This window comes from Mirounga leonina, unplaced genomic scaffold (genome assembly GCF_011800145.1).
Source record: "Mirounga leonina isolate KUSES-001 unplaced genomic scaffold, KU_Mleo_1.0 Mir_129, whole genome shotgun sequence".
Taxonomy (NCBI): Eukaryota; Metazoa; Chordata; class Mammalia; order Carnivora; family Phocidae; genus Mirounga; species Mirounga leonina.
In genome coordinates this window covers 10579504-10607362 of record NW_023270323.1, presented here as the reverse complement: position 1 = coordinate 10607362, position 27859 = coordinate 10579504, and the positions used below count along the sequence as shown (strand labels likewise).

The 27859-nt window shown below is 39.0% G+C and overlaps 1 protein-coding gene across 2 annotated transcripts; it reads left to right on the top strand.

The window, feature by feature from the left end:
• The first annotated feature begins 3163 nt into the window (after positions 1-3163).
• On the top strand, positions 3164-27432 carry NUDT9 (nudix hydrolase 9). 2 transcript variants are annotated; one of them, XM_035004561.1, is made up of 8 exons: positions 3165-3570; positions 9790-10029; positions 12301-12396; positions 15206-15292; positions 21517-21628; positions 23214-23360; positions 25759-25843; positions 26922-27432. In XM_035004561.1, exons 1-8 carry the CDS (start codon positions 3464-3466, stop codon positions 27098-27100), a joined length of 1053 nt encoding a protein of 350 aa, XP_034860452.1. In that variant the 5' UTR covers positions 3165-3463; the 3' UTR covers positions 27101-27432. The 2 variants fall into 2 exon arrangements, with proteins under 2 accessions (XP_034860453.1, XP_034860452.1); XM_035004562.1 differs by lacking the exon at positions 23214-23360 and having other exon boundaries at positions 3164-3570.
• The last annotated feature ends 427 nt before the right edge of the window (positions 27433-27859 follow it).

The window sequence follows — 27859 nt, the reverse complement described above, 5'->3', positions numbered from 1 at the left end:
ACAAGAGGGAGGGGAAATTGCAAAAGGTTAATAGTTCCTGCTAAATCAGCCAGTCTCTTTTGCCCAGGAAAATAACAGCCTTCCCAGAAAACCCACACAGTAGGCTACCATGTTCATCTCATTGGCCAGGAAAGGGTCACGTGGCCCCCTTAGAAGCAGGGAGCATAGGGGGTAAGTTTTTACCTGGACACATTTCTTTCTTTCTTGTTTTTTTAAAGATTTTTTTTAAAAAAAGATTTTATTTATTTATTCAACAGAGAGAGAGAACGTGAGTGGGGGCGGGCAGAGAGAGACGGAGAAGCAGGCTTCCCGCTGAGCAGGGAGCCCGATGCGGGGCTCGATCCCAGGATTCTGGGATCATGACCTGGCCGAACGCAGACGCTTAACCAACTGAGCCACCCAGGCGCCCCAACTGGACATATTTCTACATATGACATGGAAGAAGGGAGAATGAATAAATGGGTATTGGGTAACAGAGAGCTGTGTCCACCATACTGGCCACCTCTCTGGCTTCATTCCAGATCACACTTTCTGGTTTACTACTATGCTTTAGCACATTGACCTTTCTGTTCCTTGATTATGGCGAAGCTCTTATCTACCTTAAAGGTTTTGTACTTACAGTCCTCTCTGCTTGGAATACTTTCCCCAGCTTTTCCAGTGCCTGGTAGCTTCATATCCTTAAGTATTTCTCAAGAGTGATCTCCTCAGAGAAGTCTTTGCTGACACTCTTCTCCTGTAATATAGTTACTCCCGTTTCAATTATTCTTTTATGTAGCAAGTTGTCTACTTCCTTCATAGCACTTTTCCTAATATGCAATTCCTAGTTTGTTTATTTAGAGTTCATTTACCTCCCCTAGAAAGTAAGTTTCATGAGAGCAGGACCTTGTTTGTCTTGTTCATGACTTTATTCCTGGCACTTAGGGCAGTGCTTGGTAAATAGTAAGTAATCCATAAATATTTGCTATGTAATGAAATGAATAGAACAAGGGTGAAACAGTTGGAATTATTAATCACTCTTATTTTTAGTATACCTAAAATCAATTCCGGTAATCACATACATTGCTTTCCTATTGAAAAACATTAATTATTCAGCATCTTTTGCCTGTCTCACTAACTATTGTAAGAAGCACTTAAAGTTGGTATGTGGTTACTAACTAAAAAAATTAAATAAAAAATATAAGCCCTCACTTCTCTCTACTTAAGTTCTAATGATATCCATTTAATTTGGAATCTGGATAAATGGATGGTAGTATAAAACAGTAAATATCTGAGATGGCATTTCGGTTCTGCCCAAGAGTGGGCTATAGCACATGCTCACAACACTCTAGTAGATCTAGTAGATGTCCCCGAAGGGTGGAACCCTGGAGACCCTCTGTCTGAGCTAACGGTGGTATAGTCCTAGTACTGAGGAGTTGGTTTTGTTTGCATAGTTCTGTAGTTCTTTGAGCTAAGTCCATTCCAATCTCTCTTTAAGGAATGTAGTTAGAAAACTAGAGCTCGAGGAACTTTCTATGAGAATGCCTTTCTCTCTCCTGTTCCTGGTCAAACGTTTTGTGGCTCACTGCCTTACTTCTCTTCTTCCTAATGACCGATTTGTCAGCACACTTCAGAGGAACTAAACATTTTAAACAGAGCCTGCCTAATTATATTTCCAGTTTAAGCAGAGGTTAATGGCTGTCAACAATTAGGGCAAAGTTTATTTGACCAGAGGAAGCCAAAGCCAGAAATTTATTTTTTAATAATAGTACTTTACTATCTGGAAGAACTGCCAAAAATAAACAGACCTGGATACTAGGTAAAGTGGTAAGGACACATTTTATTCAGTAATACTATTGTGTGAATGAACTCAACCTCCCTGAAACAGAAGGCTGGAGACTTTTTAAAGCCTGCAGGGTGCTAAGGGAAAGGCACTGAGGGGTGTTAAGGGGGTGAGTTGGTGCTTCACATGAGTAGGCCATCTGGGTTTGTCAACTGGTGCCTGTCAGAGAAGAAACTTCTATCTTTATGACAAGAGGCAGCAGTCCAAGTTGAAGAAAGGTGTCCATTGAAGTTAGGCCTACAAGGACTGGGAGATAGAACGGAGTTATCTCCCTGAAGATTGCATTTCAAAGTGAGGGGCTCTCAGGTCCTTGTGAAAAGAGTTCTGGATAGATTTTTAGCACAAAGGGCAGAGAAAGGATTTATAATTGCAAACTTTTGAAAGAAACTGCTCTAAGAGAGGGGTGTAGGTACTATCTACCTATCACGAGGTTTTGCCTGGAATAGTCAATTCTCCTGCACTGTTAGCTTTTCCACCAACGCATTTTAAGGGGGTCTCCGATTATTCTAGGGACAAGGCCTTAAACTGCTAGAAGCCATACTAGTTTCGTCAAGTGTCTTAGTGTAGAGGTTGTGATGGAGCTGTTATATGCCAAAAGTTCTGCATTCTTCAGTCTTCAGGACAATACTTGTCAAAGTTTGATTAATCAGGCTTTTGAGATAGTCAAAATTTTATAATGTCTGTATCTATACCACATCATCAAAAACAGTGGACTTCGTACTTAAAAGTTAAGTATTTGCCACATTAGTAAGATAATGAATATAAAAAAATGAAAGCCAGGTTACAAACTGTTTTGTTCAGTCTGAATTACCAATCTTCAGTCCGGCGGTTTGGCTAATTTTTGCCCCTTGTTTTGTCTTGGGTGTTGGTCTGTATTCCTGCTCCAAGCTGCGTAGCCGACTCACAGCTGGTTTGCTCCTCCACTGGTTTGCCAAGGCCACATCCGGCAAAGCTCTGTCAAATTTAGCAGCTATAGTGAACAGCTTGGTAAAAGAGGAAGAGAAAAGCCTTAAATGCATTGCAAATCTCTAAAGTACCTCCTTTTCCTGCAACCACTTCCTCAGATAGGATTAGGACGCCCACTGTTCACTACCTGAGGGGCGTGTAACTCCTTCCTGCCGATAAAAATAAAAACAGGTACACAACTTTCTCTCAATCCCTTTTCTTTCTTTCCCCACTTCCCCCCTTCCAGCTCCCCATGTTGTGGCACTTCTCCTTTTTTTCGGGCGCTTTCTCGGTAGAGTTCGCACCACTCCACCCCAAGTACGCCTGCGCATACTGGGAGGTCGAAAAAGGTGAACGCTGCGAAGCCGGCGCTGTTTTTGCTTTACGGCGCGGCTGTAAAGCGCTGTCACGGACGTGTGAGGTCACGGGGTCCGCGTTGCTGTTCCGCGGCAGCAGGCGCTGATAACGTCCGCGTCCGTCGCAGATCTGGTTCCCTTCGTCTCACTGGTGCAAGCGGGAGATTATTTGGGGAGAGCTCCCGGTCTTGTGTGTTTCTGTGAAAGACGTAAATACTCCTTCCCCGGGACGGGAGGGCGGCCCGGTCCTAGTGCCCGCTAGATACCTAGGGCTGTGGGGCGCACCGAGGCTGTGGCCCCGGCTAAGCGTGACCTCGCTCCGCGAAGCGCCCGCGGGCAGCTGATGGCCGAACGCATCCTGGGAAAGGCTTTAGCCACAGTGTCTCTCTCTGTGGCCTTGGCCTCTGTGACTGTCAAGTCCTCAGGCTGTTGCAGCATTCCGGCGTGCAGGTATTTCCTAGTGCTGCCTTCTCCTGGGTCCTGGGGTTGTGGGTGGAGCCAGCGTCCGGTCCCGCGGATTCTGTAGGCTTTGCTTGCATCCCGGGTTTTTATAGCCGTATGCACGTTTTCAAAAAGGCTCCAAAATGTTTTATCTGCCTTTTGAGGAAAACTGGTGGTAGTAAATCTTTCTTGGTCTCTGATACTGAAATTTGCCATCCTCCATAAGTCACCAATATTATTGTCTTCCCAGAGTTTAAATAGCACTTGTTTGGATGTGTGGTGTTGTCCCGTGTCATTTTTTTTTTTTTCCTGGTTGATGCTTAAAACATTATGGTAAAAATTAATACATGCATATAGTTTAAAGATGTGAACAGTATAAATGGTGTAAAATGAAAAGTGTAAGTCGTCATTCCTCCCCACCACCTCTACTTTTAAGTGTAGATGATATATTTATCATCTACCTCTTTACCCCTGGATAAATACAGGGATTTATGGTATCTCATACTGCCTCCTACTTTTATTCTGTTTTTTTTTTCTCTTAATTCATTGTTCAGTAAACACGATGTCCTAGATATGCTAGGCACAGAGTAAGGAACGAGTTTTCTGTCTCTAGGAGTGGTTTTGAAAAAATTCTTGTTTGGCGTGTCATGTTTATTTGGGTAAAAGGAAATTTTCTTCTATTCGCCCTCTCTCCATTTTTGTCTTGTCCTTTTTTTTTTCTTTTTTCTTTTTCCCTGGAACTCTTGTGATAGCTGTTGGACCTTCTGGATTGAACTTCTTGCTTCTCTTTTTCTCTCATTTTCCATTCGTTTGTCTTTTTTGTATAATGTTCTTAGAGATTTTACTCAGATTTATCTTCCAGATTACTAATTCAGACTTCAGTCCATTGTGTCATCACTTCTATTAAATTGTAAATTTTGACAAGAACTTTTTTTTCTCTAGTTGCTCTTCTTAATAGCAGCCTTTTCTTATGGATATAAAAACCTTGAATCTGTAAAAATGATAATTAAAATAAAAAATTATCTTCTATTTCGTGAATTATCTGTTAATGGGTCAATGGTTCTGTTACTTTTCAGTCATTTTTCCTTCTGTTCTCGAACATTTGGTGGACACCGGTTATCCATTTATATTTTGATTAATGTAAGTAATAGACATTGTTTTCTCTAAATGGGAGGACTGTTAGAACATTGGCCTCATATACCAGGGCACGTAGACTGGAAGGTTTCAGTTGAGTGTGTGTGAGCAGGGAGTCTGTAGACAGGCTGGGAACCCTCCCCTTCCCCCTTTCTTCCAGGTTTTGCACTAGTGGAGCAAGTTCTCTGCTGAGCATAGGTGCGTTAACTTTATTTCCTGGTGTTAGTGTGAACTGTGGTGATACTAAGTCTGAATTGCTGCTGTATTCTCTAACACCAATATTCGCAATAGAGGTTCTAGTCTTCATTTTAAGTTTTTGGCTTTATCCCAGGGGCAAACATAACCAATGGCAACTTTTTATTTGGGGAAGGAGGACGACCGAGTTCCATAATTATTGCCCCACTGCCCACTTAGGACAATTGGGCCCACTATTTTAAGCTTGAAAGCTCTCAGGCCTCCTCTTGTAGGCATAGCATCTCTCACTCACTTTTTTGTGCATATTCTCAAATATAATTTGTTGTATTTTGGTTTGTAAGTCACTATGAGTCCATCCACTTTCTACCTGAAATTGGTTACAATCTCTTATTCAGTGGTGGTGTTCTAGTCTCTCTCCTGCTGTGGATTTTGTTGCCTTTTGTACATCTTTATCTCTTTTCTTTTTCTTTTTTAAGATTTTTTTTATTTATATATTTGACAGAGACAGAGTGAGAGAAGGAACACAAACAGGGGGAGTGGGAGAGGGAGAAGCAGGCTTCCGCTAAGCAGGGAGCCTGATGCAGGGCTCGATCCCAGGACCCAGGGACCCTGACCTGAGCCGAAGGCAGACGCTTAACAACTAAGCCACCCAGGCACCCCATCTTTCTCTCTTTTCAGTGGGATTTGGGGAGGGAAGGAATAAAAGTCCATGCTTTTTATAATATAACATCGTGTGTCAACCAAATTCCAATTAACGTAAAATTTAATAAAATTATAAAATATTCCAAGTTAAAGACAAAATCAAACTATGTTCTTTGGAAGTTATGAATGCTTTTTTTTCATAGATGCTACTAGAACAGTGTAAAGTTGCTTGCCAGTGGGCGCCTGGGTGGCTCAGTTGGTTAGGCGACTGCCTTCGGCTCAGGTCATGATCCTGGAGTCCCGGGATCAAGTCCCGCATCGGGCTCCCTGTTCGGCGGGGAGTCTGCTTCTCCCTCTGACCCTACCCCCTCTCGTGTGCTCTCTCTCATTCTCTCTCTCTCAAATAAATAAATAAAATCTTAAAAAAAAAAAAAAGTTGCTTGCCAGTTACTTTTTTTTTTAAGATTTATTTATTTTAGATTTAGAGTGCGTGTGAATGGGGGGAGGGGCAGAGGGAGAGGGAGAAAGAGAAATCTTCAAGCCAACTCCCCACTGAGCACAGAGCCGGAGGAGGGGCTCCATCCCAGGACCCTGAGATCATGACCTGAGCTGAAGTAAGAGTCTCACTGAGCACAGAGCTGGAGGAGGGGCTGCATCCCAGGACCCTGAGATCATGACCTGAGCTGAAGTTAAAGAGTCTTGACGCTTAACTGAGCTACCCAGGCACCACAGTTACTCTTCATTTTTATAATGCTAGGAACCCTGGGTGAAATGAGGATATATCTAAAACCAGTGACTGCTTATTGATGCCCAGAAATTTTTAACTTTGATGTAGTCCAATTTATCTGTTTTTCTTTGTTGCCTGTGCTTTTGGTTATATCCAAGAAATCATTGTCAAGTTTAGTGACAGGAAATTTTCCCTGTATGTTTTCTTCTAAGAGTTTTATAGTTTTAGGTCTGTGTTTGGGTCTTTGATTCATTTGCATTAGTATTTGCATATGCTATAAAGTAAGGGACCATCTTCATTTGCATGTGGATATCTAATTTTCCCAGGCCCATTTGTTGAAAAGACTGTCCTTTCCTTTTGAATAGTCTTGTCAAAAATCATTTGACCATCTATGTGAGGGTTTATGTGTGGGCTCTCCATTCTTTGTTGTTGTTGTTAAAAATGGTCCTGTTGTTTAATCCCTAGGATCCAGATCTGAGGTATTCATTCATTCCTATAGGAACTAGTTGTACTTCCTACCATGGCCAGAACCATTTGTTTGGATACAATAAAGTTAGCTTTATTCTTTCTTTCTTCCTTCCTTTTTTCTTTTTTGATGTAGTGTTCCATGATTCATTGTTTGCGTATAACACCCAGTGCTCCATTCAATACGTGCCCTCTTTAATACCCATCACCAGGCTAACCCATCCCCCCACCCCCTCCCCTCTAGAACCCTCAGTTTGTTTCTCAGAGTCCATAGTCTCTCGTGGTTCATCTCCCCCTCCGACTTCCCCGCTTTATAACACACACACACACACACACACACACTCCTTCCTTTGGTTTTCTGGCATTTTCAAGTTTGTGGTAAGAGTTTCAATATGAATTTTTTCTTCAGTCTGCAATGGGGCAGATATCATGCTTGTGCAAACTTAAGGAGCCCATTCAAATTTAGGAGAACCAGAAACTTATTCTAAGGAGACACAAAGAATTGCTGATACCGTCACACGGAGTCCTTCTGTGTTAAAGAGTTTAGAAGGTGGAAATAGAGCTCCTGGGGTTGTATTCTGAAGATTTGTTGAGGAATATCAGTGTTAGCGGGCTTCACCCTCTGGGGGACTCAAAAGTAGGTAAGTAGAGCAGAACTGGAGACAACAGCTTCTTCTGGAGGGAAGGAGTGCAGATTGGTGTAGAATGCACCAGAAGCTCTTTTATGTCAGACTTTTTTTAGGATCCAGTTTTACAAATAAACTTGTTGCCTCGGAGTATAGGGTCTTTTCATCCTGTGTGGGCTCTCCATTCTATCCCATTGGTCTATATATCTGTCTTTATGCCAGTATTATACTGTTATGATTACTATAGCTTTGTAGTAAGTTTTGAAATTAGGTAGTGTGACACCTCCAACTTTTTCTTTTTCAAGATTGTTTTCAAGGGACTGTTTGGGGTCCCTTGTTTGTGGTCTTAGAAAGTTTTCAGTCTTTCACTATTCACTATCACACCAAAAATTGGGCTTTTGTATATGGCCTTTACTATGTTGAGGTAGTTTTCTTCTTTTTCTTCTATTCCTAGTTTGTTGAATGTTTTTATTGTGAATTTTATTTATTGGATTATGACCGACTTTTTCTGTATCAGTTGGGATGATCATGTGTTTTTTTCCTTCATTCTGTTAATGTGTATTACATTGATTGATATTTGTATGTTTAAACATCCTTGCATTCCAGTAAATCTCACATGGTCATGGTGTATAATCCTTTAAATGTGCTGTTGAATTCTGTTTGCTGCTTTTTTGTTGAGGATTTTTGCATCAATATGCATCAGGGATATTGGTCTATAGTTTTCTAGTAGTGCCTTTGTCTGGCTTTGGTATCAGGGTAATAATGCTGGCCTCATAAAAAAAATTTTGGATATATTCATTCTTCAGTTTTTTTGAAGAGTTTGAGGAGGATTGGTGTCAATTCTTTAAATGTTTCATAGAATTCACCAGTGAAGCTGTTGTCTCCCAAGTGTTTCTTTGTCAGGAGTAAATAAATACGGTTTTGCATCACCTTTTAAAATTATTTATAGGGGTGCCTGGGTGGCTCAGTCGTTAAGCATCTGCCTTCGGCTCAGGTCATGATCCCAAGGGTCCTGGGCAAACCCCCCATCAGGCTCCCTGCTCGGTGGGGAGCCTGCTTCTCCCTCTCCCGCACCCCTTGCTTGTGTTCCCTCTCTCACTGTGTCTCTCTGTCAAATAAATAAAATCTTAAGGGGCGCCTGGGTGGCTCAGTTGTTTAGCGTCTGCCTTCGGCTCAGGTCATGATCCCGGGGTCCTGGGATCAAGCCCCGCATCGGGCTCCTTGCTTGGTGAGAAGCCTGCTTCTCCCTCTCCTGCTCCCCCTGCTTGTGTTCCTGCTCTCACTGTCTCTCTCTATCAAATAAATAAAATCTTAAAAAAAAAAAAAAAAATCTTAAAAAAAAAATAAAAGATTTTATTTATTTTTGACAGAGAGAGAGAGAGTGAGAGCAGGAACACAAGCAGGGGACGTGGGAGAGGGAGAAGCAGGCTCCCCACCAAGCAGGGAGCCCGATGCGGGGCTCGATCCCAGGACCCCGGGATCATGACCTGAGCCGAAGGCAGACGCTTAACCAACTGAGCCACCCAGGTGCCCCAATAAATAAAATCTTTTAAAAAATAAAATTATTTATATAACCCCATTCAAATTTCACCACTTGTCCTGCAAAAAAAAATTTTTTTTTCTTTTTTGGTTCAGGAACCAATTCAAATCATTGATTGCATTTAGTTTTCATGTCTCTTTAGTCTGCATCTATCTGAAAGAGTTACTCTGTCTTTCATGATGTTACCAGTTGAAAGAGTACACACATTTATTTTGCAAGCTGTCCCTTGACCTGGTTCTATTCTGTATGTCTTTATGTTTTCGATTCTGGTCATACATTCTTGTAAGGAATACCTCAGAAATGATCACTGTACTTCTCAGTGTATGATATCAGGAGGCACAGGATGTTGACTTATTTCACCACCCTAACAAGTTGGCGTTTGATCACTGATACTGTGAGAGCAGAGCAGGGATGCTGTCATCAGTTTAGAATTCATATGTTTATCATAGTCTGACTTTCAGTAGTATTACGTTAATTCTTGTACAATGTAAGAACTTACAACAGATATTTCCATTTTCTTGTTCTTCTTTTGTGCCATTCTTGGCATACATTTTACACGTGTGTTAGACCATAGACCATTTTTTAAAAAAAGTCTCTTCTTTTATATTTGTTTTTATGGTTGAATTTTCATAAAAAACTTCCTCAACTTTTGTGCTAACAAAAGTAAACTTCTGTCCCTTTTTCTCAACTAAAAGAAATTCAGTGAGTAGGTTCCAAGTAATAAGATTTGGCAATATTTTAAAATTTTTCATATTTGAAAATAATTTTCTCATTGATGTTAGACTTTTATACTTTGAAATTGAAATGTATGTTTTTGGGTCTTTGAATTGGGTTCTTTATTTTTAATTTTTTTGGCATTTATGTAAAACATTTTTCCTTTTTCTTTTTTTTCTCTCCAGAAACACATTTTCATCCTGTGGGTTTCATCTTAGCTCAAACATCATGTCTAGTTCTAATGGTGCCAAAGAGAATTCCCACAAAAAGGCTCGGACATCTCCTTACCCGGGTTCAAAAGTCCAACGCAGCCAGGTTCCTAATGAGAAAGTAAGCTGGTTTGTTGAGTGGCAAGACTATAATCCTGTGGAATACACTGCAGTCTCTGTCTTGGCAGGACCAAGGTGGGCAGATCCTCAGATCAGGTGAGCAAATCAGCTGGCATTAGCTGGTAGCTGGATGTAGGACGGTGACGAGAATGGTTGTATTTGTAAATTACCATTTTGACAGCTGAAAAAATATTTTTATCTGGTGTTTGATTTTGTCAGAACTCAGTTTCCACATTGGCTTGAATTCTTGCAAAAGCTAGACAATCCATGTTTGCTTGTTCTTTTGGGCGTTTTATGATGATCCTTCCAAAAAAGTAAATCTGTTTTACTGTGGAGTTTTATAGAATGGCAAGTGGTGGTATTTATTTTCATTTGTTCTGTTTAGGTTATCAGTAGAACATCTTTTGTGGTTATTTTCCACCACTGCTAGACTTGTATTTGAAGTAGTGAACATATTTTTCAGAATTTTTTCAGATTACTAAGAACAGGAGGATGATAAAATTAGAGCAGTGGGAAAAAAATAGAAAAGGGATAGATAAAGGAGAGAAAAGAAAATAAACACTCAAGCAAAAATCCTTTGACTAAATTCATAGAAATACATCAGTTCACATTTTATATTTATGTTCCTTTTAATGAATATAATGATAGGGTTTTTTAATGTACTAACTACAAACTAGGTGTTATACTAAGTGTTTTATAAGCATTATTTTATTCTTATACCTCTTCTGGAAGACAGGGTTGTTATTTCTACTTTATAGAAAAAACACAAAAAACGGAAGCAAAGAAAGGTTGCCCTTTACCTCTGGTCACAGAGCCAATAGATGGTGAAGCTTGGACTTGAACTCAATCTGACTCCTATAATTCATGCTCTTAACTACTCTGCTAAACTGCTCCGTGGTTTTAGAACAGTTATAAAACTTTATAACTGAACTTATAAAAGTTAGATTTAATGGGCCAATTTATTATAAATGCTTCCCAAGGGATTATTTAGTCAGGTAAGTAAAAAATGTTGCTAGTTAGATCCAGTATTAGTTCATTAGGTTAAACTTTACCATGGTCTTATGCTGTGACTTGATTTTGACCTACGGTTTTCTTATTTTATCTGATAGTACTTGAACTTTTATTTCTTATTTTTTTGTGATAGTACTTGGATTATTAATTATGAAGCTAACCTGTGGAGAAATTAGTAGCTTCAGTGAATTCTACTTCCCCTCATTTTAGAGTATTTTACGTATACATCATAGACAATTAAAATTAATGGTGTTGGCAAGGGTGCTATATAGTGTAAACAGAGGAACGTTTTCTTATTTTTCATTCAGTTTATTTTTTAAGAGTTGAATTTATATCGCCATCTAAGTCAAGCTTTATTACTAACATTAATATTTCAATTATGGTTAGGTTCATGCTTTTTTTCCCCATTGGTGAATTTCTAGAGTCCCAAAAGCATTGTAACACTGGTTTTATAATTTCATGATTTTTACCATTTAATTCTTTTTATTTGTGTGTTAGGTAGAAGATTGGTTAGAAGTCTTGAAAGAATGTCTGAATCATTCAAATTGGAACTTATTTCCAAAATAGAGCACAAATACTTCGATGCTCACTTATTGAAATTAAAGCAAGAAAAAAAACAAAACTTACGTCAGAACTGCCTATGAACAATTCACTATCAATGCAGTTATGTCAGTGGTTTCATAATGGTGAGGAAAGTAGTTTATTTATATTTACTTTGAAAATATTTTTATTGAGGAATGACAAATACAGTAGAATGCACATTTCTTAGGTGTGTTTCTATAGCTCAGAACGATTTTATGTTTATACGGCTCTAACTACCATTGAGATCAAGATTTAGAACACTTCTAACATATAATATTTATTTTAGTCTACATTATAGTTAGTATGAAGTTTGGGGGTAAATTCATTGTTTTGTGGGTTTACTTTGATGAAAATATTAGCTAGTGTACATTTGAGGAAATTAAAGTTACTTTGAGACAGTAAAAACATCAAGATATCAGAAAGGATCTTATTTTGGGGACCACAAAGGAACCACTAATTTCCATATTGTGCCCACAGACAATTCCTCCTTGCTAATAGTAATGTAGACTTTTTTGTAGCATGTGGGAGGAGCTGCAGATTTTCTGCATAGTCCTTCCCAGAGGGGTTACAATACACATACTTGTATTATAAGGTGTTTTGGTTAACACTTTTTTAAGAAACTGTTTTGAAGGAGTAAGATGGATTTGTAAATGAAAACTGACTCTTAATTAAGTTTCATGGATACTTTATTATAATAACAGATTGACTGGCATTAGTGAGCTCTTGGTAGTATTAGGCCATTATTCTTATTTTGCTTTGGTATTCTAATTACAGTGAAAGTAACTTCTCTCCTAAGTTTAATGAAAAGGATGGGCATGTTGAGAGAAAGAGCCAGAATGGTTTGTATGAGATTGAAAATGGAAGACCCAGGTAGGTACTGGGGATGGGAGAATGTAAGAATGTAGAAAACCCAATTAACATTTATTGAGTGTTTGTATATGCCAGACAATATACAAAAGAATTTATATGTGTGATCTAATTAAAACATTACAATAACCCCACGAGTGGATATTTTTAGTTCCATTTACAGATGAGGAGAGAGAAGGTAAGCAATTCGCATACAGTAAGTGGGAGAGGAAGGATTTGAATGCACTTTTTTGTAACTCCACCTTGTAGGTAGAAATAATGAATTGAGTAAATGAACAGAGAAAGGAGGGGCGCCTGGCTGGCTCAGTCAGTAGAGAATCTGACTCTTGATTTGGGGGTTGTGAATTGGAGACCCACGTTGGGTGTAGGTATTACGTAAAAAAAAAACAGGATTGAAAATTGTACATTCAGTAGTTTATTAAATTTATTAAATTGATGTCTAAAGGTAAGAATTTACCCAAATGTAAGAGTAAAAATAAAAATAATCCAGTAACTTAACATGAAGTTTCTTTCTATACTTCTAAAAATGATTTTTATACACAACTCCAAAAATTTCCATTTTCCTTAACAAGACATTATAAAAGTTAGGAAGAAATGTAAAAATTAGCATGCCTCAAATAAAACAAAGAAAGATCAGGGATCTGTCTGTAGTCATAGTTCTTACCTTGAAAAAATGTTGTGATTTGTATTCTTAGTTGCTCAAGGACAAGGCAGTGGTTGTACTCCTCTCACCATAACCTGGTCCTTCAGTTTTGCTAAATTCAGCTTTTGGTCATAACTTCACCTTTCTGTGTTGTTGGATCTTTTTAAGTCAGACCCTCCTTGCATTTGACTTATTCCTTTGGTTCATTTCTGGATAAAATATATTAAAGGATATGTACCCATGTAAAAGGATAGGCAGCAAAGGCAAGATAGCATGTTGTTTTAGCCAAGAGTCTGACTAATAGAAACAACTCTAGCTTGCCTGAGTAAAAAGTGAACTTTAGGGTTATAGGATCATCTCAAGGAGCCCAAAGCATAAGTGCAACTAACTTGAGGAAGAGTAGAATTGAAAATCCATCTCTGCTTTTTTTACATGGTGCTTTTATTTCTCTTTCACTGCAAACAACTTTCTCTGCTTCTCAAGCTACAAGATAGGCTATGTGTCTTTTCCATAGTTTCTAATGTACAAGTTAGAGGCTTGGTCATCTATTAAAAACTAACATTCTCTCTTAATATTTTTTTTTTAAGATTTTATTTATTTATTTGACAGAGAGAGACACAGCGAGAGAGGGAACACAAGCAGGGGTAGTGAGAGGGGGAGAAGGAGGCTTCCTGCAGAGCAGGGAGCCAGATGTGGGGCTCTATCCCAGGACCCTGAGATCATGATCTGAGCCAAAGGCAGACACTTAACGACTGAGACACCCAGGCAACCCTTAATATTGGTTTTGATCATTTATATTCAGGAGTGGGTGGTTACATGGAATAAACATAGTTGTTGGCCGCCTTGCCCCTCTTCCTGTGAACTTGAAAAGTAAAATTATTGTCACCTGGCCATGTGTCTTGTCTTTATTTATAAATCTTGCTGAAATATTTCTGAGCCCAATACAAAAACAATAGCAAAACTCATTGAGCCTGAATAACAGTCACAGGAAAGACCAGAATAAAAAGAGATGGCTGACAGAGAAAATTTTGGCTATTTGTTTATTTACTTTCATGTATTGAGAGGACAAAAGATAAAATCTTAATAAGGTAGGACTGTAGGTTACAGTATTTTACTGGTACATAATGAAAGTTGAACATTTAAGGAATATTGACTGGAAGAGAATTACGCATGAATGTTGCTATGTTTACCTGACAGACTTTTTGTTGGGTTATGCTATTTGGTTACACAGTAAGTTGGCATTTTTATAATATTGCTTTCTTTAAAAATCTTGAAATCCTGGGCGCCTGAGTGGCTCAGTCGGTAAGCATCTGCCTTCGGCTCAGGTCATGGTCCCAGGGTCCTGGGTTCGAGCCCCGCATCAGGCTCCCTGCTCCACGGGAAGCCTGCTTCTCCCTCTCCCACCCCCTCTGCTTGTGTTCCCTCTCTCGCTGTGTCTCCCTCTGTCAAATAAATAAATAAAATCTTTAAAAAAAAAAATCTTGAAATCCTGAGTAATACTACTAGCTCATTATATGCTACAAAATATATATTATTGGTAATAAACATCCAGAACCCACTGAGAATAAATGGACTTTTAAAAGTAACAAAAATAGGGGCACCTGGCTGGCTCAGTTGGAAGAGTGTGTGACTCTTGATCTTGGGGTTATGGGTTTGAGCCTCACATTGGGTATAGAGATTACTTAAATAAACTTTAAAAAAGTAACAAAAATACTTTCATGAGAAGGGTTGTATGAAATGGTAGTAAGAAAAGGAAATGGTGAGAAAGTGAAGACAAGTGTGGTTATCTTGAATGATAAATCATCACTTTTGTAGAGATAGATGATGATTAGGTGCAGACCATTCATCTGCCCTGTTGTAAGAGTTCAGTAAAGTTCTGGTTTGAATTTAGGAGTATAGATGAAAACAGAAAAAATTCTCATATTGAGAACAACTTTGAGAATGAGATCTTCCTGGATCAGGCCCAAAGCTTAAGACATGCACAAAAGAAATGTTAAATAACAGTGTAAGGAAATAGGAGATTTTAGTGCCAGATATGTGACAATGCTAGTGGATTTGGGATGAGATACTATTTCCCTCTTATTGTACTGACTGCCTTCTTTTGGGCTCTATCAAATTGGGTTAAAAATGATGAACACATTCAATTGATTTTACATTTTTTTGTCCCAGAAATCCTGCAGGACGGACAGGACTGGTTGGCCGGGGGCTTTTGGGGCGATGGGGCCCAAATCATGCTGCAGATCCCATCATAACCAGGTAAGAATGAAAAAAACATTTCAGCAGCAGAGAGCCAAGCGATTGAGAAATACGGACTGTAACCTGTGTTTATATACACACGTATGTATGTTTGTGTATATATAACATATGCATATATAATGTATATGTGGTGGTATATATACATGTGTATGTATATAAGTATCCTTGTGAACTCTATATTTTAAAGGAACTTTATGTGAAATCATACTGATATAAGTGTAAAGCTGTAGTTGTTTTTTTTTTTAATTTTATTATGTTATGTTAGTCACCATACAATACATCATTAGTTTTTGATGTAGTGATCCACGATCCATTGTTTTCGTATAACACCCAGTGCTCCGTGCAGTACGTGCCCTCCTTAATACCCATCACCGGGCTAACCAATCCCCCCTCCCACCTCCCCTCTAAAACCCTGTTTGTTTCTCAGGTTCATAGTCTCTCATGGTTCATCTCTCCCTCCAATTCCGCCCCCCCTGCCATTTTTCCCTTCCTTCTCCTAATGTCCTCCATGTTATTCCTTATGTTCCACAAATAAGTGAAACCATATGATAATTGACTTTCTCTGCTTGACTTCTTTCACTTAGCATAATCTCCTCCAGTCCCATCCATGTTAATGTAAAAGTTGGATATTCATCCTTTCTGATGGCTGAGTAATATTCCATTGTATATATGGACCACATCTTCTTTATCCATTCATCTGTTGAAGGGCATCTTGGCTCTTTCCACAGTTTGGCTATTGTGGACATTGCTGCTATGAACATTGGGGTGCATATGGCCCTTCTTTTCACTACATCTGTGTCTTTGGGGTAAATACCCAGTAGTGCAATTGCTGGGTCATAGGGTGGCTCTATTTTTAAATTTTTGAGGAACCTCCGCACTGTTTTCCAAAGTGGCTGTACCAACTTGCATTCCCACCAACAGTGTAAGAGGGTTCCCCTTTCTCCACAACCTCTCCAACATTTGTTGTTTCTTTCCCTGTCCATTTTTGCCATTCTAACTGGTGTAAGGTGGTATCTTGGTATGGTTTTGATTTGGGTTTCCCTGATGGCTAATGATAATGAACATTTTTTCATGTGTCTGTTAGCCATTTGTATGTCTTCTTCAGAGAAGTGTCTTTTCATATTAAAGCTGTAGTTTTATGTTATATGAGTAGACTAGGCATTATCTGAACAAAGTTAACTCACCTGGTATTTACTGAACATATGTTTGTTCACAGAATTGAGTAGGTGCTTTGGAGGATATAAAAAATAAAAGAATCCTAAGTTTCAGCTCCCTGTCACAGAAGAGCTATGGCTTCATTTGCAAGATGAAAAATATGAAATAAGAAAACATGTCAAGGTTAAAAAAAAAAACATGTCAGGTAACATGGGTGTACAGGATGCTTTAGAAAATTAGATGAGGGGCCCCTGGGTGGCTCATTAGGTTAAGCGTCTGACTCGATTTTGGCTCAGTCATGATTTCAGGTCGTGAGATCAAGCCCTGCATTGGGCTCCATGCTGGGCATGGAGTCTGCTTAAATTTTTCTCTCTCCCTCTCCTCCTACCGCCCCCCCCCCCCAAATTAGATTAGATGTTGGTCATGATGATGGTAAGCTGGAGCACCCAAGAAAGGCATTATTAAGGAGGCAGACTTGAGCCGAACTTGAAGCTTAGATAGGGGGACAGTAGGAGGCCTAAGAAAAAGGCTTGTAGTAATATCTGAGTACTGAGGGCCAGTGAAAAGACCACCTTGGTTGAAGCAGAAGATTTTTATAGGAGAATAGCGGGTAATCAAACTTAGTTAATTTTTGTGCAATTTTATTGTGGAGAATATTAAATGCCAAAGTTAAGGAGTGTGAACTGGAGCCAGTGAAGGTTTCCGAACAGGGGACAGGCATTCTCTTCCTGAGGCAGGTCTATCTGGTAAGCCAAGTATTCAGAAGGCCCCTTGGTGAGCATGAATCAGAATAAAGAAGGTAGGTGAATCCAGTGTTTAGATGTACTTGACCATCTCCACAGGGATCATCTTTCCAATACATCTGGAATATTCTGTCATCTCTGTCATCCTTTTAATTTTTTTATTTTTAGGATTTCTTCACTTCTCAACTCCCTTCTCACATGTAATTGTCACTCTCCTTTAAATAATGCAAATACCTTCAATATTTTTACTTTTTTTTTTTTAAGATTTTATTTATTTATTTGACAGAGAGAGAGACACAGCGAGAGAGGGAACACAAGCAGAGGGGCTGGGAGAGGGAGAAGCAGGCTTCCCGCGGAGCGGGGAGCCCGATGCGGGGCTTGATCCCAGGACCCTGGGACCATGACCTGAGCCGAAGGCAGACGCTTAACGCCTGAGCCACCCAGGTGCCCCAATATTTTTACTTCTTGTGTTTTGATATTTTGAGGCCCTTTCATTCTTTCATGAGACTTTGTTTTTCTCTGATTTGAGATATAAATATGATTTCATAGTTTAATTCTAGGAAAGCAGCTTATTTCCCTTATTTTCAAGTTCCTGGAAGAGGCACCGATATTTGTCCCATCTTATTCTCCTACTTGCCCTTTCAGTTCTCCCGCCAAAGGAGATCTTTACCCCACACCCCATCCCAGATTTATCTTTCATCCATCTACCCACCTACCAGTCCACCTCCCTCCCTGTCTACCTACCTACGTATCTACCTACCAACCTACCTATCAGTTTCAAATTCCTTTAGAAGCTTCATGGTTTAAATGAAATGGGAAGAGTTAATATATTTTTATTAATGAATCTAAGTAAAAAATACTAATGACAGTATCAGTTTCTTTCCAGTTTTGCTGAGGCTGGCTAAAATCCGGAAGGTGTGAAACATTTGAAGTAGGAATGCTGATAAGGGGCCAAGAAGAAAAGGGAAGCTAGAGTCTTGAAAGTTAGCTTCTTGTTAGCTTATTTTTTTCTCTGGTGGACCAAATATATGGGAGTGTATATGGTGATTGTGTTGCACTGTTTCAAAATAATAGACATTTTGAGCTTAATTCTGTCATTATACAAATGAGACATCTGAAGGCTTTGAGATGGTCCAAGGCTATGAAAGAGCCCACAGGTGGCAGAGTCTAGCTTTCAGCTGTGCTGTTAGATTGATGCTCTTTGCTACCTCAGTAATGGATCTATTAACCAATGAGTCCCTTTAAATAGATGAGTGGCAGTAGAAATGGAGGGAAGAGAAGAATATAAGATGTTAGTTTGTCCATTTGTTTCTCACAAAACTCCTCAAAGTAGGTATTAACCTTTCTATTTTATCGATCTGAAAATGAAGACTCACTGAGGTTAAGTGACTCGCCTAAATCTTGTAGATCTGAAATTTGAATTGGGGATATTTGGCTTCAGATATTGTGCTTTTTCTCTTTTATACCAGTTTTTCACCTAGTCACTTTTAAAGAAAAGATTCCATTCCCTCTTCTTTCAAGTACTTCATGATTCAGGAACAGTATTGTATAGTATAGAATTTCACAAATGTTCTTGTCCATACTCTCCAGGCAAATGTTAAATTTTTCTCTTCCCAGATGCCTCTCCCAGAGATTCTATGTGTACAACTATCTGATATTCCTTTAGATCCTTTAAAATGAAAATGTAATGGGAAGTGTTAAATATTATTATGAATAAAATCAGATCAAAAGTTAATGGTGTTAACATTTTCTTTCTAGTTTTGGTGAGACAGGAAGGTGTGGGCCATCAGAAGTGGGGAGGGAATGTCAATAGTATATAGAAATATCATTGGTATTGAAGAAATGTTAATGAGATTCATTAATTAAAATGATACATTATTCCCATTATATCAAATTTTGTTTTAAATTTGGTAATAATGTATTAGGTAGTAATAAAGAACAAAGCAAGAAACTACTTGCTTAAAATCCTTAAGTGAGTGCCTTCAGGATAAAATCTGAGAATGTAAACATGATGTGCATGCTGTTCAGTCTCTGGCTGGTCCTGCCTTGCCCGGCAGGCAGCATCTCTTCCTCTGTTCTGCTTCTCTTCCCTGTGCTGGAGCCAGGACTGGCTGGCTGGCTGAGCAGCAGGGGACTGTGTTGGTCTTTGTTTTCCCAGCTCCTTGAATGTGATGTGTAGTAGGTGCTAGTAAATGTTTGTGAGTGAACAGCATCATCACTCACCTTATTACCTCCTTTTATCTAATTAGTGTAAATGTTGTGTTTAAGAGAACAGATTCTGGAAGCAGATTGCCTGGGTTCAAATCCTGGTTTATACCACTTACAAGCTCTGCAATCTTGGGCAAGTTTAATCTACTTCTCTGTGCCTCATTTTCCATATCTGTCTGTAAAGTAAAGGTAATAATGCAACTACTTTATAGGGTTGTTTTGAGATTTAAATGGATAAATACATTAAAGACTTAAAGCAGTTATCGGGTACGTAATAAGTGCTATATAAATGGCTTTTAAGAAATAAAAGTAAAAGGCATGCTGTCTCTATTCTTACCCTGTTTGCCTTCAGTCCTGTCCTCATCATCTTGTACATGGATCATGGTAACAGTTTTCTAGCCTCCAGTCTTGCTTCCCTCCAAACCAGCCTCCATACTTTTGTCAAAGTGAGTGAGCGTTCTAAAATACCAGGTGCTTATGGCTTTGCCCTGCTTAAACACATTCTCTGGCTCTCTAAGCAGCTGACTTTGATGAATTCTTCGCCTACTCCTCCAGCTTCATCACACCTCTTGCCCCCACTGATGCCCATGGGGCCAGACCCCACCTATACATTCAGTTTCTTGAACATATTATTTTATACCTTTGTTTTTTCCTCATGTTATACCTATGTCTGGCATCTTTAAAAACCGATGCTGTCGGGCGCCTGGGTGGCTCAGTTGGTTGAGCAACTGCCTTCGGCTCAGGTCATGATCCTGGAGTCCCGGGATCGAGTCCCGCATCGGGCTCCCTGATCGGCAGGGAGTCTGCTTCTTCCTCTGACCCTCCTCCCTCTCATGCTCTCTGTCTCTCATTCTCTCTGTCTCAAATAAATAAATAAAATCTTTAAAAAAAAAAAAAAACCGATGCTGTCTTCTTGTACTAATTATTCTTTCATTTCTAGTTATTGTACTCCTCAAACTGTCATTCTCTCTTATAATTCATTCACTTACATGTCTAGCTCCACTACTAGACTGAGCACATTCAGGGCAGGAATTATGGGATAGAACTGGTAGTCAGCCACTATATAAAGAAATTTGGAAACTCCTATTTAAACTCATTTATTTAGGGGCATCTGGGTGGCTTAGTCGGTTAAGCATCTGCCTTTGGCTCGGGGGTCCTGGGATTGAGCCCCACATCAGGCTCCCTGCTCAGCAGGAGCCTGCTTCTCCCTCTCCTCCCTGATTGTGTTCTATCTCTGTCACTATCTGTCTCTCTCTCTCAAATAAATAAATAAAATCTTAAAAAAAAAAACCCTCATTTATTTCATTGAATCTGATGCAAAGCAGTGATTAGGTACTAGGCTTTCTTTTTTGGTTTAGTACTGGAAGTTCAAAGTCTTTATCTTTGCCTAAGATAGTATTAGAACAATTCTTAAAATTGGGTGTTGGGGTGGCTATGGTGGGGGTAGAGAAGGGAAAGGGGAGATGTATCAGCATCTGGGAAAGAGGATATGGTTAGAAGAAGTGCATTCTGAAAGGAACCATCACCTTGATATTTATTTATTTAAAAAAAATTTTTTTGAAGATTTTATTCATTTGAGAGAGTGAGCAAGAGTCGGGGAGAAGGGGCAGAGGGAGAGGGACAAGCAGACTCTGCGCTGAGTGCGGGCCCAATGCAGGGCTTGATCCCAGGACCCTGAGATCATGACCTGAGCTGAAATCGAGAGTCGGACACTTAACTGACTGAGCCACCCAGGTGCCCCTACACTAGTTGTGATTCTTAAAAAAGGTCCTTGGACTGTTTCTTAAGTTTACACCCCTGTCTCTAAATTCTGTTTGGCTTTTAAACTTCTTTTTTTGACAGTACTTTAAGTAGTAAAAACTATTTATATTCTGAATTTTTATTACAGAGAATACAGTATCTTTTATAGAAAGTAGATACCTGACTTGGTTTGTAATAGTGCTAAATACCAAATGTTTCTATTACAAAATATTTTTCTGGTAAAACTAGCTGATTTGAGGTAAACTTATATATAATCTTGTTATAAAGAAAAATACATCTTTGTAACTTTGTCTTAAACTTGAGACAGGTCCTTTTCTTTGTTCTAAATCAGTTATGATTTTATATTACTATTTACAGGTGGAAAAGGGATGGAAGTGGAAATAAAATCACCCACCCCGTTTCTGGGAAAAACATCTTACAGTTTGTGGCAATAAAAAGGAAAGACTGTGGAGAATGGGCAATCCCAGGGGTAAGAAAAGAACTAAAATAAAATCAAATTAATGTTTTAAGTCCTTCTTAGTTGCTTCATTTGCTGCAAGATTATTTATTGTGTGTGGATCTTTATCCTTCATTTATTTAACATTCCTCTCCACTTCAATTAGTAATTCTTTTGTCATTCATCACTGTAATGAAGTCTCATTGTCAATAGCAAGTGTAAGGTAATGCATCAAAGTTGTTAGACTTTGAGTCTAATTATAAAACCCTTGGAAAAGAACATGGACTTTGGAGTTAGGCATAGATTTGTATCCTGGCTTTTGCACTTTGAGCTGAAGATTTGGAGTTCAGATTCTTCTCTTTAAGAAATCTTTATCTTGGGCGCTGGGTGGCTCAGTTGTTAAGATAGCTTTATCTCTTTAAGATAAAGATAATGGTATCTGCTTCATAGGATTACTAGCAATAGCATATAAAGCACCTCATAAATGTTGGATCCCATTTCAGACTTCAACCTCTACTCCAAATCCAGAGTAAAACTGTTAGCATTGTTTTTTTGAATTCTGATAACTTTAGACATAAAAAAAGATAGCTTTTATTACTTACTGTTCCTTGTAGTTTTAAAAGTTTCCATAATATCAGGAATAGTGGACTGTTTTTGCATTCATGTGAGTGTATATTTGAAGTGGCATTTTAAAATGGGTGTTTGTGCAACAGAGGTTTTTTAAATTTTGTTTTGCTTTTTAAGATTTTGTTTATTTTTAAGATTTTTATTTATTTATTTGAGAGAGACACAGCGAGAGAGGGAACACAAGCAAGGGCAGTGGGAGAGGGAGAAGCAGGCTTCCCGCGGAGCAGGGAGCCCGATGCAGGGCTCGATCCCAGGACCCTGGGATCATGACCTGAGCTGAAGGCAGATGCTTAATGACTGAGCCACCCAGGTGCCCCTTATTTATTTATTTGACAGAGAGAGAGAGCAAGAGAGACAGGGGCAGAGGGAGAAGCAGACTCCCCGCTGAGCAAGGAGCCCTACACGGGGCTCTATTCCAGGACCCCGGGATCATGACCTGGGCTGAAGGCAGATGCTTAAACCAACTGAGCCGCCCAGGCGCCCCCAACAGAGGGTTTTTTTTTTTTTTTAATTTTTAAAATTTTTTAGCAACAGAGGGTTTCCTATTTTATGCCATATGAAATGGAGATAGTTTGATAAGAAGATGACTTTTATACATATACTGCTATCTGCAAGAATGGTTTTTTTCTTTGTAGGATAAAAATGGATTGGAATGAGCAATGAGGAAGTATTAGCTTGCTGTATTCTTTCTTGCCTCCAGGCCTTCCTTCCTTAGCTGGAGTTTGGAAGGTATCAGGAAAGGAGTCTGAATGGCTCAGTTTACCATAGGCTAACCTTGGACCAATTACTGTGATCAAATACATGAAATACCCTGACTGGCTGCTTCTACTAGAATCAAATGGTTTACAGAAGAACATACCACAGGAGAATGGGGATCATGATTATGGGCAGATAGAACAATAAATGTGTACTGTATCACCCAGTAAATATTTGTTGCATGAGTTAAAGCATATTACTTTTTCTTTTTCTTAAACAAAAATGTGACTGTTAGGGGATGGTGGATCCAGGAGAGAAGATTAGTGCTACACTTAAAAGAGAGTTTGGTGAAGAAGCTCTCAACTCCTTACAGAAATCCAGTGCGGAAAAGAGAGAATTAGAGGAACAGTTGCACAAACTCTTCAGCCAGGAACATCTAGTGGTAAGAAACGGTGGTTCCTCTGAAGGATTTAGCCCCATGGATTAGTGAAAATTATTTAAAAGTTCACCTGGATATCTGGTAGATTATTCTCTGAATAAAGTGAACTACCTGTGTATTTGAAATACATATTCATGAAAACAATTTAAATTCTAGGGGCGTCTGGGTGGCTCAGTTGTTAAGTGTCTGCCTTCGGCTCAGGTCATGATCTCAGGGTCCTGGGATCGAGCCCCGCATCGGGCTCCCTGCTCAGTGGGAAGCCTGCTTCTCCCTCTCCCACTCCCCCTGCTTGTGTTCCCTCTCTTCGCTGTGTTTTTCTCTGTCAAATAAATAAATAAAATCTTTAAAAAAAAATAAAAACAACTTAAGTTCTAGTAGATCTTCACTGTAAATAGAGTTCTATTTAAAGTTTTATAGCCCAACTTTAGGTCAGTTACATTAGAATACATTTTTATCCTCTGAGTTTTTCTTTGGACTAGATGTGAGCTAATGTGACCCTGAGTTTACCCATCCATCACAAAACCTTTAAAAAAAAAAATTACATGAATTTAGCTCTTTGCAAGGACACTTATATTTTAAGTTATGTTATTCAGAGTTTCTCTGGTTGATAACCATTTAAGTCTTATGTCTGTTTTGTCTACACACCCTTTGTGATTTAAAAAATCACCTTATAAGGTATATGTATACTGATGATAAGAAAAAGGACGGAGTTTCTTGTCTTTTATGCTGGCTTATGTTCCACTTGCTTTGTTTTCTTTCTAGAATTAGGATTTCTTATTTATGTTTAGGTTTTTGGTCACATTTGTGTTAGATGGCTAGATCCAAATCTTTTCATGTATTAATAGCTTAAATATTAGTCTTTACTAAATTTATTTATAGATCTCTTTATAACTAAAAGAATATTTGTATGTCTGAAATCATAATTACAGAAATTACTAAAACAGAAATGTACTTATAGAGCCTTTTAAAAAGTCATATGGCCCAAATATGACTGTTCCCAAATTATGAAATTAAAGTCTGTGGAGTTGAGGGTTTTGTGAATTTTTTATTTTCACACGAGGGGGTGGGAGAAGGGGCAGAGGGAGAGAGAGAATCATAAGCAGGTTCCACGCTTTGCGTGGAGCCCAACACAGGGCTCAGTCCCACAACCCTGAGATCATGACCGGAGCTGAAATCAAGAGTCAGACGCATGGGGTGCCTGGGTGGCTAAGTCGTTGAGTGTCTGCTTTCGGCTCGGGTCGGGTCCCGGGGTCCTGGGATGGAGCCCCGCATCGGGCTCCCTGCTCCGTGGGAAGCCTGCTTCTCCCTCTGTCTGCTGCTCCCCCTGCTGTGCTGTCTCTCTCTCTGTCTCTGTCAAATAAATAAATAAAACCTTAAAAAAAAAAAAAAAAAGTCAGACGCTTAACCAACTGAGCCACCCAGGCACTCTGAGGGTTTTGTGAATTTTAAAGCTGACTCAAGTGGTTCTGGACAGTATTGTTTCCTGGGAAATTTAAAACAAGCATATGGAATGCTACATGAAAAAGGTTCTATGATGTTTACATTTCTTCTATGAAAGGTGAAATAATGGAGTCAGTTATGTCAAGGGGTTTTAAAATGGAGCTAAGAGGCCTTTAGGGAGGTGGGCCTTATACATTTCCTCACCAGGTGGAGCCCTGAACTTTTAAATTGGGCCAAACCACAAATACTCCAAAGACTACACAAATTCCTGCAACTTGCTAAAGAACAGACTTGCTTAGTGATAGCCTTAGCAACCAATTATATTCAGCCACGATTGGTTTTCTGTACCAACGCCAGTCAAAATTCCTTGTAGACAACTTCTACAAGCATTCTCTTTCTGTCTTTAAAAAAACCCTGACTTGGAGCACCTGGGTGGCTCAGTCGTTAAGCATCTGCCTTCGGCTCGGGTCATGATCTCAGGCTCCTGGGATCAAGCCCCGCATCAGGCTCCCTGCTCTGCAGAGAGTCTGCCTCTCTGTCTCCCTCTGCCCCTGCTTGTGTTCCCTCTCTCACTGTCTCTCTCTCTGTCAAATAAATAAATAAAATCTTTAAAAATAAAAAAATAAAAAAATAAAAACTCCTGACTTTGTTCCCTAGTGGGACACTGGGTTGCTACCCAAATCTGTATACTCTGAATTGCAGTTCTTTGATCCTAAGTAAATGCTTAATTATTGCCTCCTGACAATTTGAGCTTGGCACTTTTTTCTTACTGTGGTAAAAAATAAGTAACATATAATTTACCATTTTAACTATTTTTAATGTACAGTTAAGTAATGTTAATTATATGCACACTGTTTTGCAACAGGATATTTACATTTCTGATTCTAATGAAGGTAACATCCATCTGCTCTACCCATTTGTGTTCATTCTACACTTTTTTTCTGCCTCCTTTTAAAAATAGATATATAAGGGATATGTTGATGATCCTCGAAACACTGATAATGCATGGATGGAGACAGAAGCTGTGAACTACCATGATGAAACAGGTAAGCTGACTTATGTTTATTAAACCGACTGGATAAAAGGCACTCTGATATTTGTGGAATGACTGCTCATCAAAGAGAATTTGCTTTTTCAAAACTCTTGATAGCTTGGCCAAATTGTCTTCCAGAAATATGCCATTTTCATTCCCAATAGTGATTGAGAGCGTTACTTTTAATTTTTTGATAGTTATAATTATTTTAATAAATATATTTTTATTTATCTGTAAATATAATTATAAATATTTTCATTTATGGTTTCTGGTTTGGGGTCATGCTTAGAAAGATCCACTTACCTTAAGAGTGTAAAATGAGTTGCCAATGATGGTTTTATTTTTTTTACATTTAAATCTCTAATCCCTCTAGAATTTATTTATTTATTTTTAAAGATTTTTTAAATTTATTTTTTGACAGAGAGAGAAACAGTGAGAGAGGGAACACAAGCAGGGGGCATGGGAGAGGGAGAAGCAGGCTTCCTGTGGAGCAGGGAGCCCGATGAGGGGCTCGATCCCAGGACCTGGGATCATGACCTGAGCTGAAGGCAGACGCTTAATGACTGGGCCACCCAGGAGCCCTTAGAATTTATTTTGACATAAGTTTTCATACTTATTTAATATGAACTTTTTTTTTTTTTTTTAAGGCTAATATTCTTCTTAAAGGGAAAAGTTCCCTTATTGGTACCTCTACTTAAAATTTAGGAACTTGGGGGTGCCTGGGTAGCTAAGTTAAGTGTCTGACTTCACCTCAGGTCATGATTTCAGGGTCCTAGGATCGAGCCTGACGTTGGGCTCAGCACTCAGCACGGAGTGTGCTTGTCCCTCTGCCCTCCCTCCTGCTTGTGCTCTCTCTCTCTCTCAAATAAATAATAAATAAAATCTTTTTTTAAAAAAAATTAGGAACTTGGTTAAAATTTGGGCATCTGGAAAAATTTGGAACATTCTAGTTTTTAATTGACTGGGCCACCTAATACAATGATGATTTAAGACTATTTTTAATAGGAATACTTGAATCTATAGAATTATGTTGAAAAATAAATAAATAAATGGATTACTTTTTCTTGGTGATGTTTTTTCTTTGGTAACAGGTGAGATAATGGATAACCTTACCCTAGAAGCTGGAGACGATGCTGGAAGAGTGAAATGGGTGGACATCAGTGATCAACTCCAGCTTTATGCCAGTCACTCTCAATTTATCAAACTCGTGGCCGAGAAGCGAGATGCACACTGGAGTGAGGACTCTGAAACTGAGTGCTGCGGGTTGTAGCCCACATTGCTGTGGGAGCTACAGGCCAGCAAAGGGGCGTGTGCTGAAAAGAAGGCGGTATCACAGAGCTCATCCTACAGGAGGGCAGGGTCGGTCACTTGGAAATTATTTTATTCACTTTCAAAGCTATTTGCATTTATTCTATTCGCATCAGAATAAAATTAGTAAATATGGTGAAATTCAACACAGAATTTTCTGCTTTCTGATCGAAAGAAATATAAACAATCATTTTGTATGTATTCTATTTAAGCAGAGCTTAAACCAAGTCTAAACAACTGGTGATCTTTGAAGAATCATAATCTGAATAAAGATAAATTTATGGTCACCCATAACTTCTGTTTTCCATCTAGTTCTTATTTTTCAGTTCTGTTCTTTTTTTTTCTATTGATCTACTGGTGTCTGAAGGATGTTCCTGCCACATCAGGCTCCTTTAGGAGGAGCACCACCATTGTCTAATTTATCTTTAAATTATTTGCTTCATATTTTGTTTTATGTGATCTTGCTGAAGCTGATTTCAAAATGGAAACCTTATGTATTCTTGACTTTAGAGTCATCAGTGTTTTGAGGAAATTTCAGTCACTTTTTTTTTAAAGATTTTATTTATTTATTTGACAGAGAGAGACACAGCGAGAGAGGGAACGCAAGCAGGGGGAGTGGGAGAGGGAGAAGCAGGCTTCCCACCGAGCAGGGAGCCCGATGTGGGACTCGATCCCAGGACCCTGGGATCATGACCTGAGCCGAAGGCAGACGCTTAACAAC

Bases quoted from the DNA above. Each gene is read 5' to 3' on its own strand.
- NUDT9 (XM_035004561.1), top strand. From the start codon at position 3,464: ATGGCCGAACGCATCCTGGGAAAGGCTTTAGCCACAGTGTCTCTCTCT. The intron at 23,361-25,758 runs GTAAGAAACGGT...TTTTAAAAATAG, and splicing joins TCAGCCAGGAACATCTAGTG to ATATATAAGGGATATGTTGA. The intron at 25,844-26,921 runs GTAAGCTGACTT...CTTTGGTAACAG, and splicing joins GAACTACCATGATGAAACAG to GTGAGATAATGGATAACCTT.